Here is a 23377-nt window from a genome sequence, read left to right on the forward strand (position 1 = left end):
CTGGTTGTGGGCACTGTGTCCCTCCTCCCCAAATCCATGCGATGAAAGCTCCCGGATTAGCAGAGCGCCGTGATCTTTCCGTGGCCGAGTACCGACTGTTCTTGGCAGAAGACCAGGAAGGGCCAAGAGGCCAGCCCAGGGAGGTGAACGGACTGTTTGCTTTGGGCTGTTGACATTTCCTTGCGTCCCGGGTTTCGGCAACGCCGCAGGGAGAGGCGGAGGGGGTGCGGGCCGTGATGCCCGCTCAGCGATAGATACACCCCCCCTAAATGACCTTTCCCCCAAGATACTAATCACTCCCCCCCCCCAGCCCAGCTGGGTTCCCAAAAAGCAGATTAATTCGACTCGAGAACAGTGGGAGGAGAGACTGCAAGAAAGGGCAAGGAACCCGCAGGCCTCCGACACTCTACATTTAAAGCAGTATCATACCACTTTAAGTAGGCATGGTTCTCCACCCCCCTGGCCGTCCCCGAAGAATCTGGAGAGCTGTCATTTGGTTAAGGGAGTTGTTAGGCTCCTTCCATTCCCTTCACAGAGCGGCAATTGAATGCTGGAAGGCTCAGGACAAATGGAAGTGCAACACATTGTTAAACTGTGGAACTCACTCCCACAAGGATGCTGGGACGGCCACCAAATTGGATGGCTTCAAAAAGGAAGATGAAGAACAGGTTCTGCTTACCAAACAATGATTCCCCAAAACGGTCCATAGATGATTGATTGATTGATTGATTGATTGATTGATAGATTATCTATCTGGTGACTGGGAGCGGCCGCCGAGACCACATAACACCGGTCTTGAAAGACCTACACTGGCTCCCAGTACGTTTCTGAGCACAATTCAAAGTGTTGGTGTTGACCTTTAAAGCCATATACGGCCTCGGTCCAGTATACCTGAAGGAGCGTCTCCACCCCCATTGTTCTGCCCAGATGCTGAGGTCCAGCGCTGAGGGCCTTCTGGCGGTTCCCTCGCTGTGAGAAGCGAAGCTACAGGGAACCAGGCAGAGGGCCTTCTCGGCAGTGGCGCCCACCCTGTGGAACGCCCTCCCACCAGATGTCAAAGAGATAAACAACTACCTGACATTTAAAAGACATCTGAAGGCAGCCCTGTGCAGGGAAGCTTTTAATGTTTAATAGGTTATTGTATTTTTAATCTTTGTTGGAAGCTGCCCAGAGTGGCTGGGGAGACCCAGCCAGATGTGCGGGGTACAAATTATTATTATTATTATTATTATTATTATTATTATTATTATTATTATTCCAGGCCGCTCTTTCTCTCACATAACTGCCTTTAGTGATTCAGTCACATATGGCAACAACAACAACAACATGAGACAATATTTCAGGTACCCTTGTTCCGAGCTTCATAGGGCTTTATCTGCCAAGACTGGCACCTACTGTAGAACTTACCTCGATAGCTGATTGGCAGCTGCTGCAATTCTTCCAGCGATAGTCTGTTGTTTGTTAATGGGCTGGGAAGTGTAGCTCTGTGCAGAGTAAACTTTGATGTTGTTTAGTCGTTTAGTGGTGTCCAACTCTTCGTGACCCCCTGGACCAGAGCACGCCAGGCCCTCCTGTCTTCCACTGCCTCCCGCAGTTTGGTCAAACTCATGTTGGTAGCTTTGAGAACACTGTCCCACCATCTCGTCCTCTCTCGTCCCCTTCTCCTTGTGCCCTCCATCTTTCCCAACATCAGGGTCTTTTCCAGGGAGTCTTCTCTTCTCATGAGGTGGCCAAAGTATTGGAGCCTCAGCTTCAGGATCTATCCTTCCAGTGAGCACTCAGGGATGATTTCCGTCAGAATGGAGAGGTTTGATCTTCTTGCAGTCCATGGGACTCTCAAGAGTCTCCTCCAGCACCAGAATTCAAAAGCATCAATTCTTCGGCAGTCAGCCTTCTTTATGGTCCAGCTCTCACTTCCCTACATCACTACTGGGAAAACCATAGCTTTAGCTATACGGAGTACATGCAGAGTTATCTACATTTCCCAAAATCCCTTTGGGGAAGCTATGTGTGTGAAATATGCTTGGACTGTATGCTGTGGATAAGGGCCTCTGATGTAACCTGGGTACCACTCATGCTAAGTGGTGGATTTCGCCACTGGAGGGGCTCCATAGAGCAACGTGGGGGGGGGGTGCTTTCCCCCCGCACAGCGTGTCCTTTCCTGTTGCTAGGATACCACTCCTGGAAAGGTGAAGGTAGCTTTTGTCAATATTTACTGGGTGGGCAAAGCAGTGCAGAGGTGACTGTGCCCCCCTCCCCCCCCCGACACACAAACAGGTTACCAACCAGCCAGAATGAATTAATCTGCCTGGCTTGTTTATGTAACTGTGTGGGAAAGTGGGGTTTGCAACAAAATGTTGCAGCATATCCTCCTGGGAGACCTTCTGCTTTAGTTCGCCAGCTGGCTGCTATCTGTGCCCCTTTCTCCAGCTTAGAAATAGGAAGAAGAGCTTGCAGGATCAGGCCAGCAGCCCATCCGAGGCCCCTGTCCTGTTCTCACGGTGGCCAACCTGATGTCTACAGATGTAAACAGGAAACGAGCGCAACAGGACTTTCCCCACTCGTTTTTTTTCTAATATAATTTTTTATTAGTTTTTTAACATACCATTTTCAACAGTAATTAAACATACTTTTACATCTTATTCAATTTTTTTGACTTCCATCAGTCCTGTCTGAAAATTTTCCAATCTAATCTCTTAGTATGCATTTCTTATTTTCCCTATGACATTTCAAACTCATAACCAATCATCTCTATCTTTTTCTACTTTGTAACACTTCGTATATTCCTCCTTACCAAACTTCTTGTAGTCCTACTAGCGTAATTTGTAGTCCTACTAGCGTAATTCATATACTTCCAATATTCTGTAAATTTCTGGTCCGGCAGGTTTTGAATCCTTCCTCTCGTTTTATCTAATTCTGCATAGTCCATTAATTTCGTCTGCCATTCTTCTTTTGTCGGAATTTCTTCTTGCTTCCATTTCTGGGCTAACAATATTCTTGCCGCTATTGTTGCATATAAGAACAATTTAACATCTTGCCTATTAACATCTTGCCTATTAATATTAATATTAATATCAATATCATATTGCCTATTAATATCCTATTGCCTATTAATATCTTGCCTATTAATATCCTGGCCTATAGCACTTTTAACGCTGTACTGTTTTTAACACTTGATTGGGAGCCGCCCAGAGTGGCTGGGGAAACTCAGCCAGACGGGCAGGGTATAAATAATAAATTATTATTATATTATTATTTCCCCACTCGTGATTCCAAGGAGCTGAGGTTCAGAGCCCTGATGGTTTGGACTTAATAAAGGCCCAATCAGTCCAGCATCTTTCTCTCACAGCGGCCAGCTGGATGCCTCAACAGGGAACAGGACCTGAGCACACTGGCAACTCTCCATCAGTAGCTCTTGTGGCAGAGAGTTCCATAATTCAGCCATGCGCTGTGAGCAGTCATTCCTTCTGCCTGCCCTGACTGTCCCAACCTTCAGCTTCGCTGAATGACCCTTCTTGGTTCCACTATTAGGGGGAAATGGTCTCTCTCTGTCCACTTTCACTACACCACACAAAATCTGATACACCTCTACTTTACTTTTTTGAAACTTTTATTATTTCTACAAAATGCAGCATGTGCTCTGTAAAGCTCAAATAATGTAGATCCAAATTGATATATAATGTTTTTAATGTTGTATTTTAAATGGTTGGGACTTGCCCTTGACCTTATGGGGAAAGGCAGGTTAAATAATAATAATAATAATAATAATAATAATAATAATAATAATAATACAGTGGAGCCTCGGTTGTCGAACATAATCCGTTCTGGAAGATGGTTCGACTTCTGAAATATTCAACAACCGAGGCGCCACGGGCAGTTGGAAAATTCAATTGAGAAACGCACCTCGGAAGCCATTCGACTTCTGAGGCATGTTTGAAAACGGAAGCGATTACATCTGGGTTTTCGACGTCCGAAAACCGAAACATTTGGCTTTTGAGACGCTTGAAAACCGAAGTTCCGCTGTACATTTGTACACACGTGACATCCTTAATCTCTTACTCTACTAACCATAACTACTTGCCATAATGCAAATCCTTCATCATACTAAATATCTAATATATCGTATTTTATATATATTGTATTCTTAAATTTTATCTCTCTCCCTGTATCTTTCCTAAAATTTCGACCCTGTCCTCCAAGCTTAGAAGCCTCCAAGCCCCGCAACCCAGGAATGGAGTTGTGGACCCCCAGACTTTTCCCTCTGGCCCTTGACACTGTCCCCAAGCCACAGCCCCTCTCCCCAAGCCTGGCCTCGCCTTGCCTGCTGAACATTTCCTTCCTGACTGGGATGGCATCCTTGAACTCTGATCGTGCCTCTGCCTTGCTTGGATGGAGGACAGACAGAAGGGGACCTGCAAGGGAGGGTGTTGAAACTAATCTACTGTACAAAGGGGAAAATGTACATTTGCTGCTCCACAAACGTTCCCCTCCGGCCCCCAGAACTGCTGGCATGCGGCCCTCGGATGCTGGCTCAGAGGGGACTGAAAAAGATTCTCCACCAGGGAATTTCCTACATGTGGGAGTTGCTCCAGGGCCGCTTGATCGTTTTGTTCCCGCCCTCCCACATCGTTTATTTAATTTCTAATCTATCATCTATCTATCTATCTATCTATCTATCTATATCTATCTATCTATCTATATCTATCTACAGTGGTGCCTCGCAAGACGAAATTAATCCGTTCCGCGAGTGTCTTCGTCTTGCGGTTTTTTCGTCTTGCGAAGCACGGCTCTTAGCGGCTATTAACGGCTTTGCGGCTTTAAGAAAAAGGAAACAAACTCGCAAGAACTCACAAGACGTTCGTCTTGCGAAGCAAGCCCATAAGGAAATTCGTCTTGCGGAACGACTCAAAAAATGGAAAACCCTTTCGTCTAGCGAGTTTTTCGTCTTGCGAGGCATTCGTCTTGCGGGGCACCACTCTATCTATCTATCTATCATCTATCATCTATCTATCTATCTACCATCTATCTATCTATCTATCTATCTATCTATCTATCTATCTATATCTATCTCTATCTCTATCTATCTTAATGTGTTGAAGTCAGCCTGGATAGCTCAGTTGGTTACAGTGTGGTTCTGATAACACCAAGGTTGCAGGTTCATAGAATCATAGAGTCTTAGGGTTGGGACCCCAGGGTCATCCAGTCTGACCCCCTGCAATGCAGGAATCTCAGCTAAAGCGTCCATGACTACTGCAATGCGCTCCCATGTGGGGCTACCTTTGAAGGTGACCTGGAAACTGCAATTAATCCAGAATGCGGCAGCTAGACTGGTGACTGGGGGCGGCCGCCGGGACCACATAACACCGGTCCTGAGAGATCTGCATTGGCTCCCAGTACGTTTCCAAGCACAATTCAAAGTGTTGGTGCTGACCTTGAAAGCCCTAAACGGCCTCGGTCCAGTATACCTGAAGGAGCGTCTCCACCCCCATCGTTCACCCCGGACACTGAGATCCAGCGCTAAGGGCCTTCTGGCGGTTCCCTTGCTGTGAAAAGTGAGGTTACAGGGAACCAGACATAGGGCCTTCTCGGTAGTGGCCCCCCTGTGGAACACCCTTCAGGTGTGAAGGAAATAAGCAGCTATCCTATCTTTAAAAGACATCTGAAGGCAGCCCTGTTCAGGGAAGTTTTTAATATTTAATGCTGTACATTTGATTGGGAGCTGCCCAGAGTGGCTGGGGAAACTCAGCCAGATGGGCAGGGGATAAAAAATAAATGATTATATTATTATGATGACAAGGAAGGAGAGTCCACCACCTCTTGTGGGAACCTGTTCCACTGCCGAAAAGCTCTTGCTGTCAGAAAGTTTTTCCAAATGTTTAGTCGGAATCTCCTTTCTTGAAACTTGAAGCCAAGGGTTCGAGTCCTACCCTCCAGAGCAGGAGAAAACAAGCATGCTCCCTCCTCCATGGGACAGCCCTTGAGATATTTGAAGATGGCTATCATATCTCCTCTCAGTCTCCTCTTTTCCAGGCTAAACATACCCAGCTCCTTCAAGTGCTCCTCATAAGGCTTAGTTTCCAGACCCTTGATCATCTTGGTTGCCCTCCTTTGTGCACCTTCCAGCTTGTCAACATCCATCTTAAATTGTGGTGCCCAGAATTGGACACAGGACTCCAGGTGTGGTCTGACCAAGGTAGAATAGAGTGGTACTATGTCCCATGGACTGCAAGAAGATCAAACCTCTCCATTCTGATGGAAATCAGCCCTGAGTGCTCACTGGAAGGACAGATCCTGAAGCTGAGACTCCAATACTTTGGCCACCTCATGAGAAGACTCCCTGGAAAAGACCCTGATGTTGGGAAAGATGGAGGGCACAAGGAGAAGGGGACGACAGAGGACGAGATGGTTGGACAGTGTTCTCGAAGCTACCAGCATGAGTTTGACCAAACTGCAGGAGGCAGTGGAAGACAGGAGTGCCTGGTGTGCTCTGGTCCAGGGGGTCACGAAGAGTCGGACACGACTAAACGACTAAACAACAACAACATGACTTCCCTTGATCTGGACACTTGACTTCTGTTGATGCAGCCTAGAATAGCATTAGCCTTTGGGGGGGCTGCTGTTGACTCATGCTAAGCTTGTGGCCCACCAAGAACCCAAGATCCTGTTCACATTTACGGCTAGTAATCCAGGTCTTCCCCCATCCTATATTTGTGCACATGGTTCTTCCTGCTGAAGAGCAGAATCTGAACATTTGTCCCTATTGAAATTCATTTTGCTAGCTTGCGCCCGGTTCTCCATCCCTGTGTGTGACAGCTGCATATTCACGAACTAGACCATCCTCAGGGTCCCTTCTAGCCCTACGATTCTATGATTTCTGTATACAGTGGACGCTTGGGTTGAGAACGTGATTTGTGTGGGATGCACGTTCGCAGCCCGCAGCGTTCGCAACCCACAGCAGTGCGTCTGCGCACGCGCGGCTTGCGATTCGGCACTTCTGCACATGCGCAAAGTGCGATTTAGTGCTTCTGCGCATGCGCGGCTGCCGAAACCCGGAAGCAACTTGTTCCAGTACTTCCAGGTTTCGGCGGCCCGTAACCCGAAAACACGCAACCTGAAGCGTCTGTAACCCGAGGTATGACTCTATTTGGTTCAGCTCAGGGAAAAGAGGATAAACATCTCTGGGGAAATAACCTGACGACCATTTTTTCTCTCTTCTTTCCTCATTATTTCCACCCCCAGCTGTGTCTCCCAATACGATTCTGGTTCAGCCAGGGATGAACGTCACCCTGCCCTGCCTGGAGGGGGAGCTAGAGAACATCACTCAGGTGCACTGGGTGTTCAACGGAAGGAACCTGAGCGCATCCACCGGCAGGCAGGTGATCCCCGGACCCAGCCTCTTCCTGCCGTCGGTATATTTCAGTGACTCCGGCCGCTACGCTTGCTACACCGACAGCCGCCGACTCCTTTGCTCCCTGCGCCTGATGGTAGAAGGTGATTGAGACACTTTTACTGCCCTCCCTCTTCCTTGGAATGGATTTCCCAGGGCCTGAGCCAGGACAGGGGGATCTCAGGCCCAATGTGGCCCACCAAACCTCTCCACCTGGCCCTCGGGATTCCTCGTGACCACGCCCCCTCTCCCCAGACACGCCCCCTCCTCCGCCCCCCCATTGCACCCTCCTCGGGCAACGGTATAATCACTTGTTATTCGTGTTCTGTTCGCCTGGGAAGGATGGGAGATGCTTCCTGGTGAGGCTCGGATGTTTTAGGGGATATATGATTTGTTAACTAATAATAATGATAACGATAATAATAAATAGCGCAACATAGCAAAGAGAAATAAAATAAGAACCAGGCATTTAAACTGTAAAACGCCACAGCCTGGAAAGAGAATTACAGAGATACAGCATAGCTCCAAAGGGTGTGTGTGTGTGTGTGTGTGTAATTTACAGATAAATTGCAAACAGAAAGAAACATTGGCAGGATTATTGTAATAACCTGCAATTTCATAAGAGTAGATAATTTAATTCAAAGTTGGTAATTAAACGAGCAAATTAAGTGAATTTGGATATGCAGAAGATATTAAAAAAATAAATTTAAGGAACTGCAGAAAGAGGGGGAAGGAAGTCAAACACTGTAATGTTAAAATGATTGTAAAATTAATGAAATGTATAAATTTGAAAAGTATAAATAAAAGCTTTTTTTTTTTAAAAAAAGCATGGACTCTTCCAAAGATTCCATTTCCATATAATAAATATATATTATATTATATATAAACAAATAAGAATCATAGAATCATAGAATCATAGAATCATAGAGTTGGAAGAGACCACAAGGGCCATCGAGTCCAACCCCCTGCCAAGCAGGAAACAAAATATGTATTATGCTTTTATATTTGTTGGAAGCTGTCCAGAGTAGCTGGGGCAACCCAGTTGGATGGGCAGGGTATTAATCATAATCATAATCATAATCATAATCATAATCATAATCATAATCATAATAAAAGTGTTCTCTACCTGTGAGTTTCATCATTATAGAGAATAAAGCTTCTATATAGACAAATTGGGACCCCAGCTGCAGAAGCTGAGGCTGCTGAACACACTCTTGGGCTGGGGTATTATAGAATCATAAAATTGCAGAATCGAAAGGGACCCTGAGGATCATCTAGACCCACCCCGTGCGACTAAAGCATCCCTGACGGGTGGCCATCCAACCTCTGCTTAAAAAATCTCTGATGAAGGAGAATCTGCAGCCGTTTTTGACCGTTTCCCCCCCCCCCCTTTTATTGATACACTTTATTCCATGTCTTTATCTTGGATCCTACTGTAATTCATGTGCAAATTGTTGGGTTGCACACTTTTTGATGGTTGGTTTGTTCTTTAGGAATGCTTTTGTAATTTTGTAAAAATAAATCCCATAGGGTAAGCAGCCTTGCGCATGGTTTTAGCTTTGAGAAGGTGGCGCATGCAAGTGAAAGGAGGAACGAAACAAGCCAGACCTTTGCATATACAGAGGGAATCCGGTGAACTTTGTTAAACTGAACTAACTAGCCAGCACTGGAGTTCCTGAGCATATGCGGAAGGCTGCGTATCCTGCCCCCATGTAACAGTCTCTTCCCCCTTTTCAGAACCGCCAGAGGCGCCAAACTTCACCTGCTTCCGAAAGAGCTTAGCCAAGGACATTTTCTGTGAGTGGAAGACGTCTCGTGGGATGTCCACCCACACCAAAGCCAGGATGTGGGTGCAGAAAAAGTGAGTGGAGGCTGGGGAAACATTTAATCCGTGGGAGCGGATATGATATGAGGGATGTTGGGGTTGTTGGGTTAGCAATGGGCAACCCTGTCATTCCCATCCCGATCTTGAGTTCGCTTTTCTATATTTCCACATTGGATCTGTCAAGAATGTATAGCTTGTTGTTGGAATGGAATACACAAGATGAAGTGGTTAAGTCTGCAATGATTAAATGGGCACAGGACATTGGTCATAACATTTTGTTTGCTGACTGGGAAAGGTTGTGGACCACAGGTATGAAATTTACGGCGTGTAATGCTTTAAGAGAGAATATTATGAAAATGATATACAGGTGGTACATGACCCCAGTCAAGCTTGCAAAAATTTATCACTTGCCCGATAATAAATGTTGGAAATGTAAAGAAATTGAAGGAACATTCTTTCACCTTTGGTGGACGTGCCCAAAGATTAAGGTCTTCTGGGAAATGATCTATAATGAACTGAAAAAAGTACTCAGGTACACTTTCCCTAAGAAACCAGAGGCCTTTCTCCTGGGCATTGTCGGCCAATCGGTGCTAAAGAAAGATAGAACATTCTTTATGTATGCTACAACAGCAGCAAGAATACTCATCGCAAAGTACTGGAAGATGCAAGAACTACCCACCGTGGAAGAGTGGCAACTGAAGGTGATAGACTATATGGGACTGGCAGAAATGACGAGCAGAATCCGTGACCAGGGAAGCGATACGGCGCAGGAAGATTGGAAGAAGTTTAAAGAGTATCTAAAAAAATATTGTAAAATTAATGAAGGTTAGAAAAATGCTGGATTGGTTATTAAGGGGTTAAAAGCAGTAAGGGATAATTGGAAGAAAATATTTGTTACTAAAATTATTGTAAATGTAGGGAAAGGATTTGCTGAAAATTGAATCTGAAATTAGAATACAGAAAGGGAAGGTATGAGGAAGTCGTGAAAGTAAGCTTAAAGAAAGTAAAAATTGAGGTTATACGTGTTTTATCTTTTGTACTTTTTTTCTTTTCTTTTTTTTTTTACTTTTTTCTTTTTATGCTATGGTGTTTGTTAAAACTTCAATAAAAAATTTATTTAAAAAAAAAATATATTTCCACATTGGTTTGCGCTGATAAAGTAAATCCTGATGGACTGTGTGATGTTAACATATGAGAGACTGTGTGATGTTAACATATGAGAGTGCTGGAGGTGAAATAGTTAAACAGGTTACCCAATCAGAACCCAGGGGGGTGGAGTCAGAGGGACTATAAAAGCAGCTCAGGGTGGCGTTTGTTGGGAGTTGGGTGGTGGGTTGGAGTGGGAGTGAATTGGGATAGAGTCTGTGGGTAGGTTGAGTTAGTGTAGCGAAATAACCTGAGTCAGGAACAGTTAGGGGCTAGGAAGACAAGCAAATATCTGAGAGGTGGTTTAGTGAGTGAGAGCAGGTAGCGGAAGTTATAGGTCTGGATAGGCACCCCATGATTGTAATGGACCGATACCCTTTATGAAACCAGACGCTTGTTAAACTGCAATAAATAAACAGAAGTTTATGTTCCATTTTAACCCTGACTGGACTCAGTATTGTCCCAGGTAGGGCCTGGGTGGTGGCAGCGAGAAATAAAGTGGTGGCACAGGGATCAATAGACGGTGAAACATCCGGGGACCCTGTGTGATCGCCACAGACTGCCTCATCTATCACCTAGAAGATAGAATCATAGAATTTGTTAAAAGAAAAAACTGCTCCTTTTTCCTTATGGGGTATCCAAGAGCCCATATAGAGTCTTTAAGTGGGTTCCCTATCAGTAGGAGAAAATAACAGAGGCGGACAAGAGTATACTGAGAAGCAAAGCGGCTAGTAAGCCTGATCTTTATTCAACTGTTGCAACAGGGTCCCCACTCACCAAACTCAGGAGGGAGGAGAACCCTGAACAATGGTGCATAAGCTCTTATACAGACTTATGAAATTGCCCACCCTGTAGCTGAAGACCACCCCCCCAAAAAAAGCATACATACGTCACAGAAGGAGGCGGTCTACAGCAGAAATCCTATTTGCGAGGATACCTAATAATGGTCACTGACTGCATTACCTGGGCAGCCTGGCCATTCTTTTGTGATGGTTAATTCTTTAGTTCCTGAATCCAGGTCACAGGCTCACTCTATTCATATACAAATGCATCCTTAAGACAGGATTTGCAAGCAAAAAGACAATGGGAAGGCTTTCCCCATATGCCTCCCTTACTGCATCTGAGGTCATTGGGAGAGTTAAAATGGCTTCCGGATTACTCTCCTATACTATTTCAGACACATGGTTAATATACTTATGTATATGTTTGCATTGTACATTTATGAACATTTAATTTATATTTGAGATCTTTGCATTCTTATAACAATTTGGAAGAGACCACAAGGATCATCTGGGCTTGAACCCACAACCCTGAAATTAAAAGTCTCATGCTCTACTGACTAAGTTATTGATTGCTGTGAATCCTCAGGGAAGGAGAGTCAGAACATTTTTGTTCTGTTAGGCTTTCCCAGCTAGATCAATGAGTCTTGAATCACAAGGGCCCGTTTATTAGGGTTTCCGTCTTGTTTGAAATGTATCAGTTTAAAATGCATCAGTTGTTTTGTGCTTTTAACTATTTTTAATTTATCTGATGTGTGAATCGCCTTGAGACGGTAGCTTAGAAGGCGATTAATATGTACAGTATAGTGAAATTACACAGTATGTAATTTTCCTTAATAGGCACATTTTATTTTATTTTTGAGCGCACAAAGGAACAAATGCATGACAATTTCGCCAGTGTGTGCATTTCTTTTCCCACGCCTTATTGAAGTACAGTATACGCGTGTGTTTTTTTGTTCCCGTTGCAAAATTTGGAGAAGTGCAAGTTTCAAAAGCATGGCTGTGTTTCAATTTGCACATTGTTTTGGGAAGTGCAGATTAGGTGGGTCTGCTGTTAAGTGCAAGATGAATAGAAAACACACACACACACACACACACACACATGTGCTTTAAATGCACAGTGCATACCAGCCTTGATTACCCGCAGAGAAGATCTGTTGAAATCAACTGGCCTTCCGCCAGCTGCACCCATTAATTTCAAGGCAGGGTCTGCTCATTGACCGCTGTCATGCGCTGTAGCTGGCAAGGCATGGCATTTCCACGCCAGCTATGCTCAATCGCGGTGAGATCCAGTGTCTTCCCTTCCTCTGGCTGAGCATTCCGTGTGCTTTTGTTGTAAATAAAAATTGCCCTTTTTCCCTTATGGGGTATCCAAGAGCCCATATAGAGTCCTTACATAGGTTCCCTATTGGTAGGAGAGAATAACAGAGGCCAACCAGAGAACATTGAGAAGCAAAGCAGCTAGTAAGCCTGATCTTTATTGATCTCTTGCAACAGGGTCCTCACTCACCATACGCAGGAGGGAGGAGGAACCCAGAACAATGGCGCGCAAGGCCTTATATAGACATTTTAAATTTCCTGCCCTGGAGCTCAAGACCACCCCTCCATACATCATACATACATCACAGAAGGGGTGTAACCTAAGACCACCCCCCAGATACATCATACCTACATCACAGAACAGGCGGTCTACAGCAGAAATCTGAGTGACTTGTTTATCTCATCTGACAGGTTACCTGTTTAATGGTCACTTGATTGGATTGCCTGGGGAGCCTGGCCAGTCTTTTGTAATGATAAATACTTAGTTTCTGAGCCAGGTCACAGGCTCACACCTTATTCATATCTTAAATGTGCCCTTAAGACAGGATTTGTGAAGGGAAAAGACAACTGGGAGGTTTCCCACTTTGACCTTGCAGAGAAATAATTGAGGTCAATTTGCTCAGGACATTTTTTTCTGTAGGGTTTTCAGACATGTGGTTTATATATTTGCTTGATGTTTATTCATCTGTTGCAACGGGGTGCTCCCCTCACCCGCAGGAGAGAGGAGGGACCCAGAAAAATGCTGTGCAAGGCCTTATAAAGACTTTTGAAATTGCCACCTTGTAGATCAAGACCAGAAACATCATACATACATCACAGAAGGGGTGTAACCGAAGACCACCCCTCAGATACATCACACCTACATCACAGAAAAGGCGGTCTAAAATAGAAATTTCAATATTGTTTTCTCCTGTTGTTGTTTATCTCCTGTCTGGCAGGTTACTTGATTGGATTGCCTGGGGAGCCCGGTCATTCTTTTGTAGTGATAAATACTTGGGCCAGGTCACAGGCTCACACCCTATTCAAACACAGACATACCCTTAAGACAGGATTTGTGAAGGAAAAGACAATGGGGAGGCTTTTCCAGTTTGACCATGCAGAGAAAACATTTGCTCAGTTTAGGAATCAAAATGGCTTCAGGTCGGTCTTCCTGTGCTGATCTATGTACGTGCGGTTATGAACATTGCCATATATCTAAGACCTGAAAATTCCTATCACACTTTCCCCCTGTGTCCCCTAGTTTCGTTGGGGTGAACCGTGTCGAGCAGCCCTGCCGCTATTACACCAAGTCCCGGAAGTTCTCTTGCCGCATCGAAGGAATCGCTGACGACGTGCACATCCTGAAGGTGTCCGTCTGCATCTTCAACCTGGCGGGAGCCCTGAGCAGCCACAGTTTCATCAGCACCGAAAATCTGTGTGAGTAGCAGCATCTTTACTCTGAATGGGGGCTGGTATGCCATGTGCCAGGGCGCATGTTGTGCTGGAGCTGGAGCGAATCTGCCCATGCCCGACTCTCCTCCCTGCACATTTTTGATGCTTGCAAATTCTCCCAAATATTCCTAGATGCATGAGACTCTTGATCTTTAGCCTGTGCTTTTGAGCCCCACATGGGGCAAAAATTGGTGCTTTCCACCAATTCCATAATTCTATAAAGTGTAGAATCAGGACTGGGGGAGCATCAGTCTGCGGCCCCCCAGATCTCTCCATTTGGCCCTCGGAATCCTTCCCGAGCCCCTGGTCATTCCCCTCATGTGCCGTGAATGGTTTGACACGGCTAGGAAGCGACCGTGAACTCTTATCACCTTCCTTCCCGGGATGGTCGACAGAGAGAGGTTTTTCTCACTCTCTCATAACATCTGAATTTGTGAGCATCTAATGAAGCTGAGGGACGCGGGTGGCGCTGTGGGTTAAACCACAGAGCCTAGGGCTTGCCGATCAGAAGGTCGGCGGTTCGAATCCCCGCAATGGGGTGAGCTCCCGTTGCTCGGTCCCTGCTCCTGCCAACCTAGCAGTTCGAAAGCACATCAAAGTGCAAGTAGATAAATAGGTACCACTCCGGCGGGAAGGTAAACGGCGTTTCCGTGCGCTGCTCTGGCTCGCCAGAAGCGGCTTGGTCATGCTGGCCACATGACCCGGAAGCTGTACACCGGCTCCCTCGGCTAGTAAAGCGAGATGAGCGCCGCAACCCCAGAGTCGGCCGCAACTGGACCTAATGGTCAGGGGTCCCTTTACCTTTTTAATGAAGCTGAAGGTCGGGAGATTCGGGAAAGGTAAAAGAGAGTCCTTCTTCACGCAGTGCATAGTTACACTGCGGAACTCCCAGCTGCAGGGGACAACGATAGCCACCAACCCGGATGGTTTTAAAAGAGGATGAGACAAAATCATGCAGGAGGCGGCTGTCTTGCGCATGAGTGTGTGTAGAGTCTAGCTACGGGACTGAAGTAAAATGTACATATCGCTACTCCCATTTTGCTTCTGGCCCTGTGCATCACAGGCGTGCGGCCCTTGGAAGCTTGCCAGGAGGGACTGTGGCCCTCAGAATTCAAAGAAACCATTGCTTAAAATGCTTGCTGAAAGATCCCTTCGGGTTGTATGTTTTGTTTTTATTTTAAACGAGAAGTTTATTTAAACAACAAGACGCTTTACTTGTAGGGAAAACTATCCAAGATCCAATTTTTGTTTAGAGTAATTTACCCCTACTTAAAGACAGATTGCTCTGCATGTAACAGCTACGTACGAAAAAGTTATAAAATCATCCTTAGTTGTGCAGCGATAAAAGAAAACCATTGAAATTATCGAATCAAATAAGGTATGCAAGGTTTTTGTTTTTCAACAATGAGAGCAAAATAACTTACTGGACTATAAAGATAAAAGTTAGAGGAGCATGCCATGGAGGAATGGGGCATTTTCACAGACCAGTTTGTTTTTACCACCTCATCTCCATATGATGTTGATCAAAACATACCATTGGCCATTTAGTTAAAAAAATATATGCATGTCTGTGCACATACACCAGTTATGTTATGTACCACAGAAGAAATAGGGGGGGGGGGGGGAATCAAAGACAGAAAGCTATACTGCAGTAGTCAAGATGTGAATGAACCAAGTCTCTTTTTTCTAATTGTGAATGTGTTGTCTGTGCGAAAGGGAGTTTGGTTCTCTTTTGATACTCTGGTCCAGCATGAATCCAGCACAAATGCTCCATTATTGCATTGATGACATGTTGCAGAAAACAGGAGAGAGAGGGAGAGAGAGAGAGAGAGAGAGAGAGAGAGAGAGACTTTCCTTTCTCCTTTTTTTTTAAACCTGATTATCATCATCAATCTTTATTAGGGTCCAGAGACCCAACAAATCATTACAAAGCAATATACAATTCAGACAGCCTACCTCCAGGTGAAACAAGCATTTTGTTCAGAATATAGGGATTATTTGTTTTTGCAACCACCGATTAAAACTTTGCTACTGCTAATGTTCTAGCATTTGTCCTGTCTTCCAATAGGAACCTGACATGGTGAGCCTCTGATTTTCCCGGGAAAGGTACCAGAAAGGGTAGTATCAGTTTTTGTAAACCTTTCTGGCTGATCTCTCCCCCCCCCCCCACAGTGAAGCCAGACCCACCAGTCGACGTGGAGGTGAGGAACGTGGAGCTGCACCCCCGCAAACTGTTTGTGACCTGGCGCAAACCCCCCTCTTGGGGTTCCTCCTTCTTCCGCCTGCAGTTCGAGATCCGCTACCGGGTGGAAGCCTCAGCTGCATACAACAAGGTCTGCCCTTACTTTTGATTTTGGGATTAGGAGAGGGCAGGCATTCTCTGAACCAGTACGGGTTGCAGATTTCAGGATGCAGACATAATGGGCGTCCCCACCTTATTTCCTGTGTGCCTCTTGGCTGCATCTTTCGTTAGACCAGATGCGGGGAAACCTGTGGTCCGCTGGGCATTGTTGGGACTACAGTTCCCATCATCCCCAGCCAGCATGGCCAATGATCAAGATGATTGGATTTGTAGTCCAGCGACATCTGGAGGGTCGCGGGCTCCCCATCCCTGTCCTGGACACATATCCCAACCAATCAGGGACCACATATTTAATGCACTTTAATGGAGCGACGCTGGGGAGCCTGTGGTCCTTCAGATGTTGTCAGACTACAACTCCCATCAGCCCCAGCCAACCAGGCCACTGGTTAGAGATGACGGGAGTTGTGGCATCTGGAAGGCCACAGGTTCTCCACTAGGCTATGCTGATTTGCAGTGGCAAACCCCCGGGGTTTGAAGAACCACCCGCAGCTCTCCCTCGAGAGCCAGTTGCATGCAGCACACCTGCTGTACAACTGAGCTCTGGTCCTTCCCCTACATATCAAGTTTCCAGTCCTCATGGTACCATATCGAAGATCTGGCTTTCGCAGACTCTGGGTCCGCCTAGCTCAGCATTGCCTACATGGACTGGCAGCAGCTCTCCAGGGTTTTAGGAAAGATGTCTCTCCCAGACTCACCTGGCGGTTCTTCTGCAGATTAAACCTGGGACTTTTTGCATGCCAGGCCACTGAGCTGTGCCCCTTTCCCTTTCTCTCGGCTACAGATTCACCTTCAGGACGAATACACTACCTACACCATCTCTGATGTGATGCCAGGTGTCCGCCATGTCGTTCAGGTGCGGGCCCGGGAAGAATTCAACCAAGGGATCTGGAGCGAATGGAGCCGGGAGAGCTTTGGAGTGCCCTGGACAGGTTGGCAGAGCCCTTTCCGTTGCCCCTCCTGTGCCCTTCCTTATATGGCAGGTTTGTGGGAATGTTGTGGATAGTAGGAGGGGATATATTAAGTATTGTCCTTCCTCACTCACACTAGTGAGCTGGCAGCAGAGTATATTCCCCTGTATATTGCAGGAAGCTAGCTGGTAGATTCGTTTGAATCTCTTGAGTTAAGCAATCCAGTCTGGCTTGTCCAGACTGGATTTGTTCCTGGTAAATCCCCTTTGTTCCCTCTTAAAAGAATAAAGGTGCAACAGTCTTCTATTAAGAAAAACAGGAAGTTCTATTTCTCTATCTCTCTCTGTGCCTCGCCCCCAGATATATTTTTTATTCAATCCCTTCTTTTTCTCCTTGGCATTTCAGAAACCAAGGACCGCGACTCGGAAACCACGCCGGTCCCCTCAGAGGTAAGTAATTTCCACGAGAAGCAGGGCCTTTTGGGTTGTGGCTCCAGAGCGCTGGGATGCCCTCCCTGCAAGTGGTCCATATATACCCCGCTCCAGTCTCTGATGTAGTTTCAAAAACAAGCGAAGAGTTCCTGCGCTTCCACTGTCTGTTGGGGGCGGCTCGTAAAATCCTAACATTGGAGGGAGGGGACTTATAGATCACTTACCATCAATGTGTTTTCCCTACAATTCAACCCAAATCTACCCACCTGTCACTAAAGTTCAGGTGTGGCCCTCCGGATGTGGGTGGACCAGGAGCTCTCACCAATCCCAGTCAGTGGGGTCAGGGGTTGGGGGGAGAATGGATAATCTGTTCATTTTGGTTTCTCAGTTTTCCAAAGTTAGGCCCTGTAGCAGTACCACGCCACTTGAAGCAGTTATGGCTTCCACCCAAAGAATTCTGGGAGCTGTAGTTCATTAGGGGTGCAGAGAGTTGTTAGGAAACCCCCACACTATCCCCCTCCTAGGGCTACAATTTATTTTATTTATTCTATACCCCACCTTTTCCTCAAAGGAGCTCAAGGGGGCCTACTGACCCAAGGTCTCCCAGTGAGCTTCATAGCCAAGGGGCAGGATTTGAACCCGGGCCTCTCCCAGGTCCTAGTCTAACGCTGCTTCCACTTAAAACCCCACTGGCTCTTAACAGGCTTTCCCAGTTGGATGAATAGGTCTTGGCCACAAGTGTCCGCTTGTTAGATTTTTGGTGCTGTTTTAAATATCTTGGTTGTTTTCGTGTTTTAAACTCTTTCTTATTTTCTTATGTGTAAATCTCCTTGAGACGGAGCTTTGGAAGGTGGTGAATAATAATAATAATAATAATAATAATAATAATAATAATAATAATAATGCAGCCAGAACCCAATCCTCTTCATGAAGACACCCTTCTGACCGTAATAAACAAATATCTGGCCAGGCTCCCCAGGGTATCCAATCAAGTGACCATTAACAGGTCTGCCAGACAGGAGATAAACAACGCACTCAGATTTCTGTTGTAGACCACCCCTTCTGTGATGTATGTATGATGTTTCTGGGGGTGCGATTTAAAATGTCTATATAAGGGCAGGCACACCTTTGTTCTGGTTTGTCCTCCTTTCCTGCATGCGATGGGAACACCCTGTTGCAACAGATCAATAAAGATCAGGCTTACTAGCTGCTTTGCTTCTCAATATTCTCTGGTTGGCCTCTGTTATTTTCTCCGACCGATGGAGAACCTACAAAGGACTCTATAAGGGCTCTTGTGTCCCCCATAAGGGAATAAGGGCAGGTTTTTGTTTATTACATGACTCAGGAAATCTGTAGCCTCCACACCAGCTAAAATAATATGAATTTTTTAAAGGTCTAAAACCCATCCAAGCCAGCCACAAGCATTCAAAACAGCTCCGCTAGCAAAAGGCATAGGCTCCAACTGCTCCTCTCAGCAGGCACAGCCCCTGTTTCCGAGACGCTGGCCCCTAATAAACCCTGCTTCCTCTTTTTGACCACTGAGGGTGCCTTGTCTAAATGGAGAGATGCAGCTATTCAGAGTTGGCTGCACTCAGCCTGTTATGTACTGAGTTGAATAGGATCCAAAAGGCAGCAGTCTGATTGGTCCTAGAACAATAGGGTCCAGAATGCAGCAGTCTGATTGGTCCTAGAACAATAGGATCCAAAAGGCAGCAGTCTGATTGGTCCTAGAAAAATAGGATTCAGAAAACAGCAGTCTGATTGGTCCTAGAAAAATAGGATCCAGAATGCAGCAGTCTGATTGGTCCTAGAACAATAGGGTTCAGAATGCAGCAGTCTGATTGGTCCACAGGAGCCACCCAATCCAGCTCCAGGTGGAAGTGAACCTACAACCTGATTGGCCTACAGGTGAATCCCGGAATTAGCCAATCACGTGGGGCCCATTGTGTAAATAATGTATATAAAGCAGACATTCTGGGGGAACTTCCATTTCCTCCTCACCACTATGAGCTGAATAAAGAGCATGAAATCCACTCTCGACTCTGAGTATATTTCACAGCCCTTTTCTTTTTTGCTCTCTCTTGCAGGTTGATCCTTTTGCCAGCACCGTTAAGCCTCCTAAGTGCACTTCTGAGCTCCCTGTTGTGATGAGCAAGCCAACAGGTAAGTGTGCCTCCTCTCGTGGCCTTGCTCACAGAAAGATGGCTTTTTATACATGCCAAGGGCTGCAAAAAATACGGGGACATTGCCTGGGCGAAAGGCCGGGGGTGATGGGAGCAAGGATCTTTGGCAGGTAGTCTTCCCTAGTGGTGATGGCAGGCGATAGCCGTGCTTCCTATTTGTGGGTGACCTTGGGCCAGACACTGTCTCCCAGCTTAGCCTAACTCACAGGTTGTTGTGAGGATTAAAGGAAGAGGGGGAGAGTTATGTACGCCACCTTGAACTCCTTGGAGAAAAAGGTGGGGCACAAATGCAAATTCGATTCCATGTTGATTTCCCACAATGCCCCACGGCAGGCTCTTTTGGACTGAGGGCCGAATTCCCTGCTGGGCAACCTGGCCGAGGGCCAGATGGAGAGCCGCATTTGGACCCTGGACTTGAGGGTCCCTGCCTTTGCCCCAGAGAGGTGCAAAGCTGGAGGCATTGTGGGAAATGAAGAGGGTGGCCTGACCTAACTGTGTTCCCCGATTGTTTGTCCCTTCTAGTGGAAAATGCTGCCTCTACGCCTCTGTACTTGTTCCTCATCATGGCTGTAAGCGTGACTGGAATTGTTGGCATCTTGGTCGTTGGAGTCATTCTCCGGTGAGGAAGACCACCTAATTTTCGGGAGTTGGGGGGAGGGATGTTGATTACTGGGAGCGGTGAATCCACGAAACCTTAGTCTTGGAAGATGTTTAGTAGGGCCAGTTCTGGGGTGATTTCTAATACCTGCTTAGTTATTTTACATATTTCTCGTACGGCTGTTGTCCAGAATAGTTGGATTTTGGGGCATTCCCACCACATGTGGAGGTACCGTATTTTTCGCACTATAGGACGCACTTTTTCCCCTCCAAAAATGAAGGGGAAATGTGTGTGCGTCCTATGGTGCGAATGCAGGCTTTTGCTGAAGCCTGGAGAGCGAGAGGGGTCCGTGCGCACCGACCCCTCTCGCTCTCCAGGCTTCAGGAAGCTATCCCAAGTCTTGCAAGCCCGGCGGGATGTCCCGCGGGCTGGCAAGGCTTGCGGGCAGCAGCCTGCACCCAAAAGCTGGGGACAGCGGGGAGGCGCAGAGCCGCCACCCCGCTATTCCCCGACCTGATCTGGAGGCTGGCGGGGGGAGAAGCAAGCCTGCTTCTCCCCCCCCCCAGCCCCACAAGCTCGGGGGATAGGGGGATGGCGAAGCGCCGCCATCCCGCTATTCCCCGACCTGATCTGGAGGCTGGGGGTGGGAGGAGCAAGCCTGTTTCTCCCCCCCCCCAGCCCCACAACCTCCAGATCAGGTCGGGGAATAGCGGGATGGCGGCGCTCCGCCATCCCGCTATTCCCCGACCTGATCTGGAGGCTGGGGGTGGGAGGAGCAAGCCTGCTTCTCCCCCCCCCCCCAGCCCCACAACCTCCAGATCAGGTCGTGGAATAGCGGGATGGCGGCGCTCCGCCATCCCGCTATTCCCCGACCTGATCTGGAGGCTGGGGGTGGGAGAAGCAAGCCTGCTTCTCCCCCCCCCAGCCCCACAACCTCCAGATCAGGTCGTGGAATAGCGGGATGGCGGCGCTCCGCCATCCCGCTATTCCCCGACCTGATCTGGAGGCTGGCGGGGGGAGAAGCAAGCCTGCTTCTCCCCCCCACCAGCCCCACAACCTCCAGATCAGGTCGGGGAATAGCGGGATGGCGGCGCTCCGCCATCCCGCTATTCCCCGACCTGATCTGGAGGCTGGGGGTGGGAGGAGCAAGCCTGCTTCTCCCCCCCCCCCCCAGCCCCACAACCTCCAGATCAGGTCGGGGAATAACGGGATGGCGGCGCTCCGCCATCCCGCTATTCCCCGACCTGATCTGGAGGCTGGGGGTGGGAGAAGCAAGCCTGCTTCTCCCCCCCCCCCCAGCCCCACAACCTCCAGATCAGGTCGTGGAATAGCGGGATGGCGGCGCTCCGCCATCCCGCTATTCCCCGACCTGATCTGGAGGCTGGGGGTGGGAGAAGCAAGCCTGCTTCTCCCCCCCCAGCCCCACAAGCTCGGGGGATAGGGGGATGGCGAAGCGCCGCCATCCCGCTATTCCCCGACTTGATCTGGAGGCTGGGGGTGGGAGGAGCAAGCCTGCTTCTCCCCCCCCCCAGCCCCACAACCTCCAGATCAGGTCGGGGAATAGCGGGATGGCGGCGCTCCGCCATCCCGCTATTCCCCGACCTGATCTGGAGGCTGGGGGTGGGAGGAGCAAGCCTGCTTCTCCCCCCCCCCCAGCCCCACAACCTCCAGATCAGGTCGGGGAATAGCGGGATGGCGGCGCTCCGCCATCCCGCTATTCCCCGACCTGATCTGGAGGCTGGGGGTGGGAGAAGCAAGCCTGCTTCTCCCCCCCCCAGCCCCACAACCTCCAGATCAGGTCGTGGAATAGCGGGATGGCGGCGCTCCGCCATCCCGCTATTCCCCGACCTGATCTGGAGGCTGGGGGTGGGAGAAGCAAGCCTGCTTCTCCCCCCCACCAGCCCCACAACCTCCAGGCTTCAGGAGAGCCCCACCGCCAGCCCCACAAGCTCGGGGGACAGCGGGAGAGGCGCAGCGCGCCCTTCCCGCTGTCCCCCGACTTGGCTAGAAGGCTGGCGGGGGGAGAAGCCTGCTCCTCCCCGTTGCCAGCCCCGCAAACTTGGGGGACAGCGGGAGAGGCGCAGCGCGCCTTTCCCGCTGTCCCCCGACTTGTCTAGAAGGCTGGCGGGGGGAGAAGCCTGCTCCTCCCCGTCGCCAGCCCCGCAAACTCGGGAGACAGCGGCAGGGGCGCAGCGCGCCCTTCCCGCTGTCCCCCGACTTGGTTAGAAGGCTGGCCCAGCCCCGCAAACTCGGGGGACAGCGGGAGAGGCGCAGCGCGCCATCCCGCTGTCTCCCGACATGGTTTGGAGGCTGGCGGAAGGCTTCCTCCTCCCCCAGCCCCGCAAGCTCCCAGAGCGATGCCAAAGCTGCGCGCAGCTTCGGCATGGCTCTGGGTCCCGTTCTGGGGGAGGGGGAAGCTCGGGCTTCCCCGCCCCAGCCCCGCGCCTGGCGGGGGGGGGGAATAAATTTTTTTGCCTTTATTTCCCCCCCCAAATCTAGGTGCGTCCTATGGACCGGTGCGTCCAATAGTCCGAAAAATACGGTATGTGCCTGTGGAGGTGCACCCTCTCCAGCATTTTGGTGAGGCTCCTGGGCGTATTTGCACTAATTTTCTTTCGTGTTAGGTACCACCTGTAGGTGAGTTTCAGAGTGAGTTATTTCCTTTTCATTGATATGGATTTTAAAGGGGGGGTGTTAGACCACATTTTGGTCCACCGAGTGGGGTTAATCTCATAGTTTATGTGAGCCCGGTCTTGGCCGGGGAGGGCGGGGTATAAATTATGTATTTATTTATTTATTTATTCCCCCCCAAAAAAAACCACCAATGTCCTTTCTGTTGGGGATAATTCAGGCTGAAATTCTCAGGTGTCACAAACGGTTGTTTGTCTGCCACTACTGCAGCCCATATTTTGTTAGCCCCCAAATAGAAAACGAGCGAGGTCCCAACCAAAGAAGAATGGCAACTTAAACTGATGGAATATGCGCAACTTGCGGACTTAACATATAG

General features: G+C 48.1%; 1 protein-coding gene across 1 annotated transcript in view; it reads left to right on the top strand.

Annotated features, from left to right (window-relative positions):
* The window catches only part of IL6R (interleukin 6 receptor), a 33225-nt gene that overhangs the window by 4125 nt on the left and 5723 nt on the right, over positions 1–23377 (top strand). The window contains exons 2-9 of the mRNA XM_028711065.2: positions 7240–7491; positions 9125–9248; positions 13698–13873; positions 16061–16221; positions 17032–17179; positions 17564–17607; positions 19677–19752; positions 20295–20391. Of these exons, the coding sequence (XP_028566898.2) occupies positions 7240–7491; positions 9125–9248; positions 13698–13873; positions 16061–16221; positions 17032–17179; positions 17564–17607; positions 19677–19752; positions 20295–20391 (1078 nt within the window). The remainder of the gene's footprint in view (positions 1–7239; positions 7492–9124; positions 9249–13697; positions 13874–16060; positions 16222–17031; positions 17180–17563; positions 17608–19676; positions 19753–20294; positions 20392–23377) is intronic.

This window comes from Podarcis muralis, chromosome 16, assembly GCF_964188315.1.
Source record: "Podarcis muralis chromosome 16, rPodMur119.hap1.1, whole genome shotgun sequence".
NCBI classification, from domain to species: Eukaryota; Metazoa; Chordata; class Lepidosauria; order Squamata; family Lacertidae; genus Podarcis; species Podarcis muralis.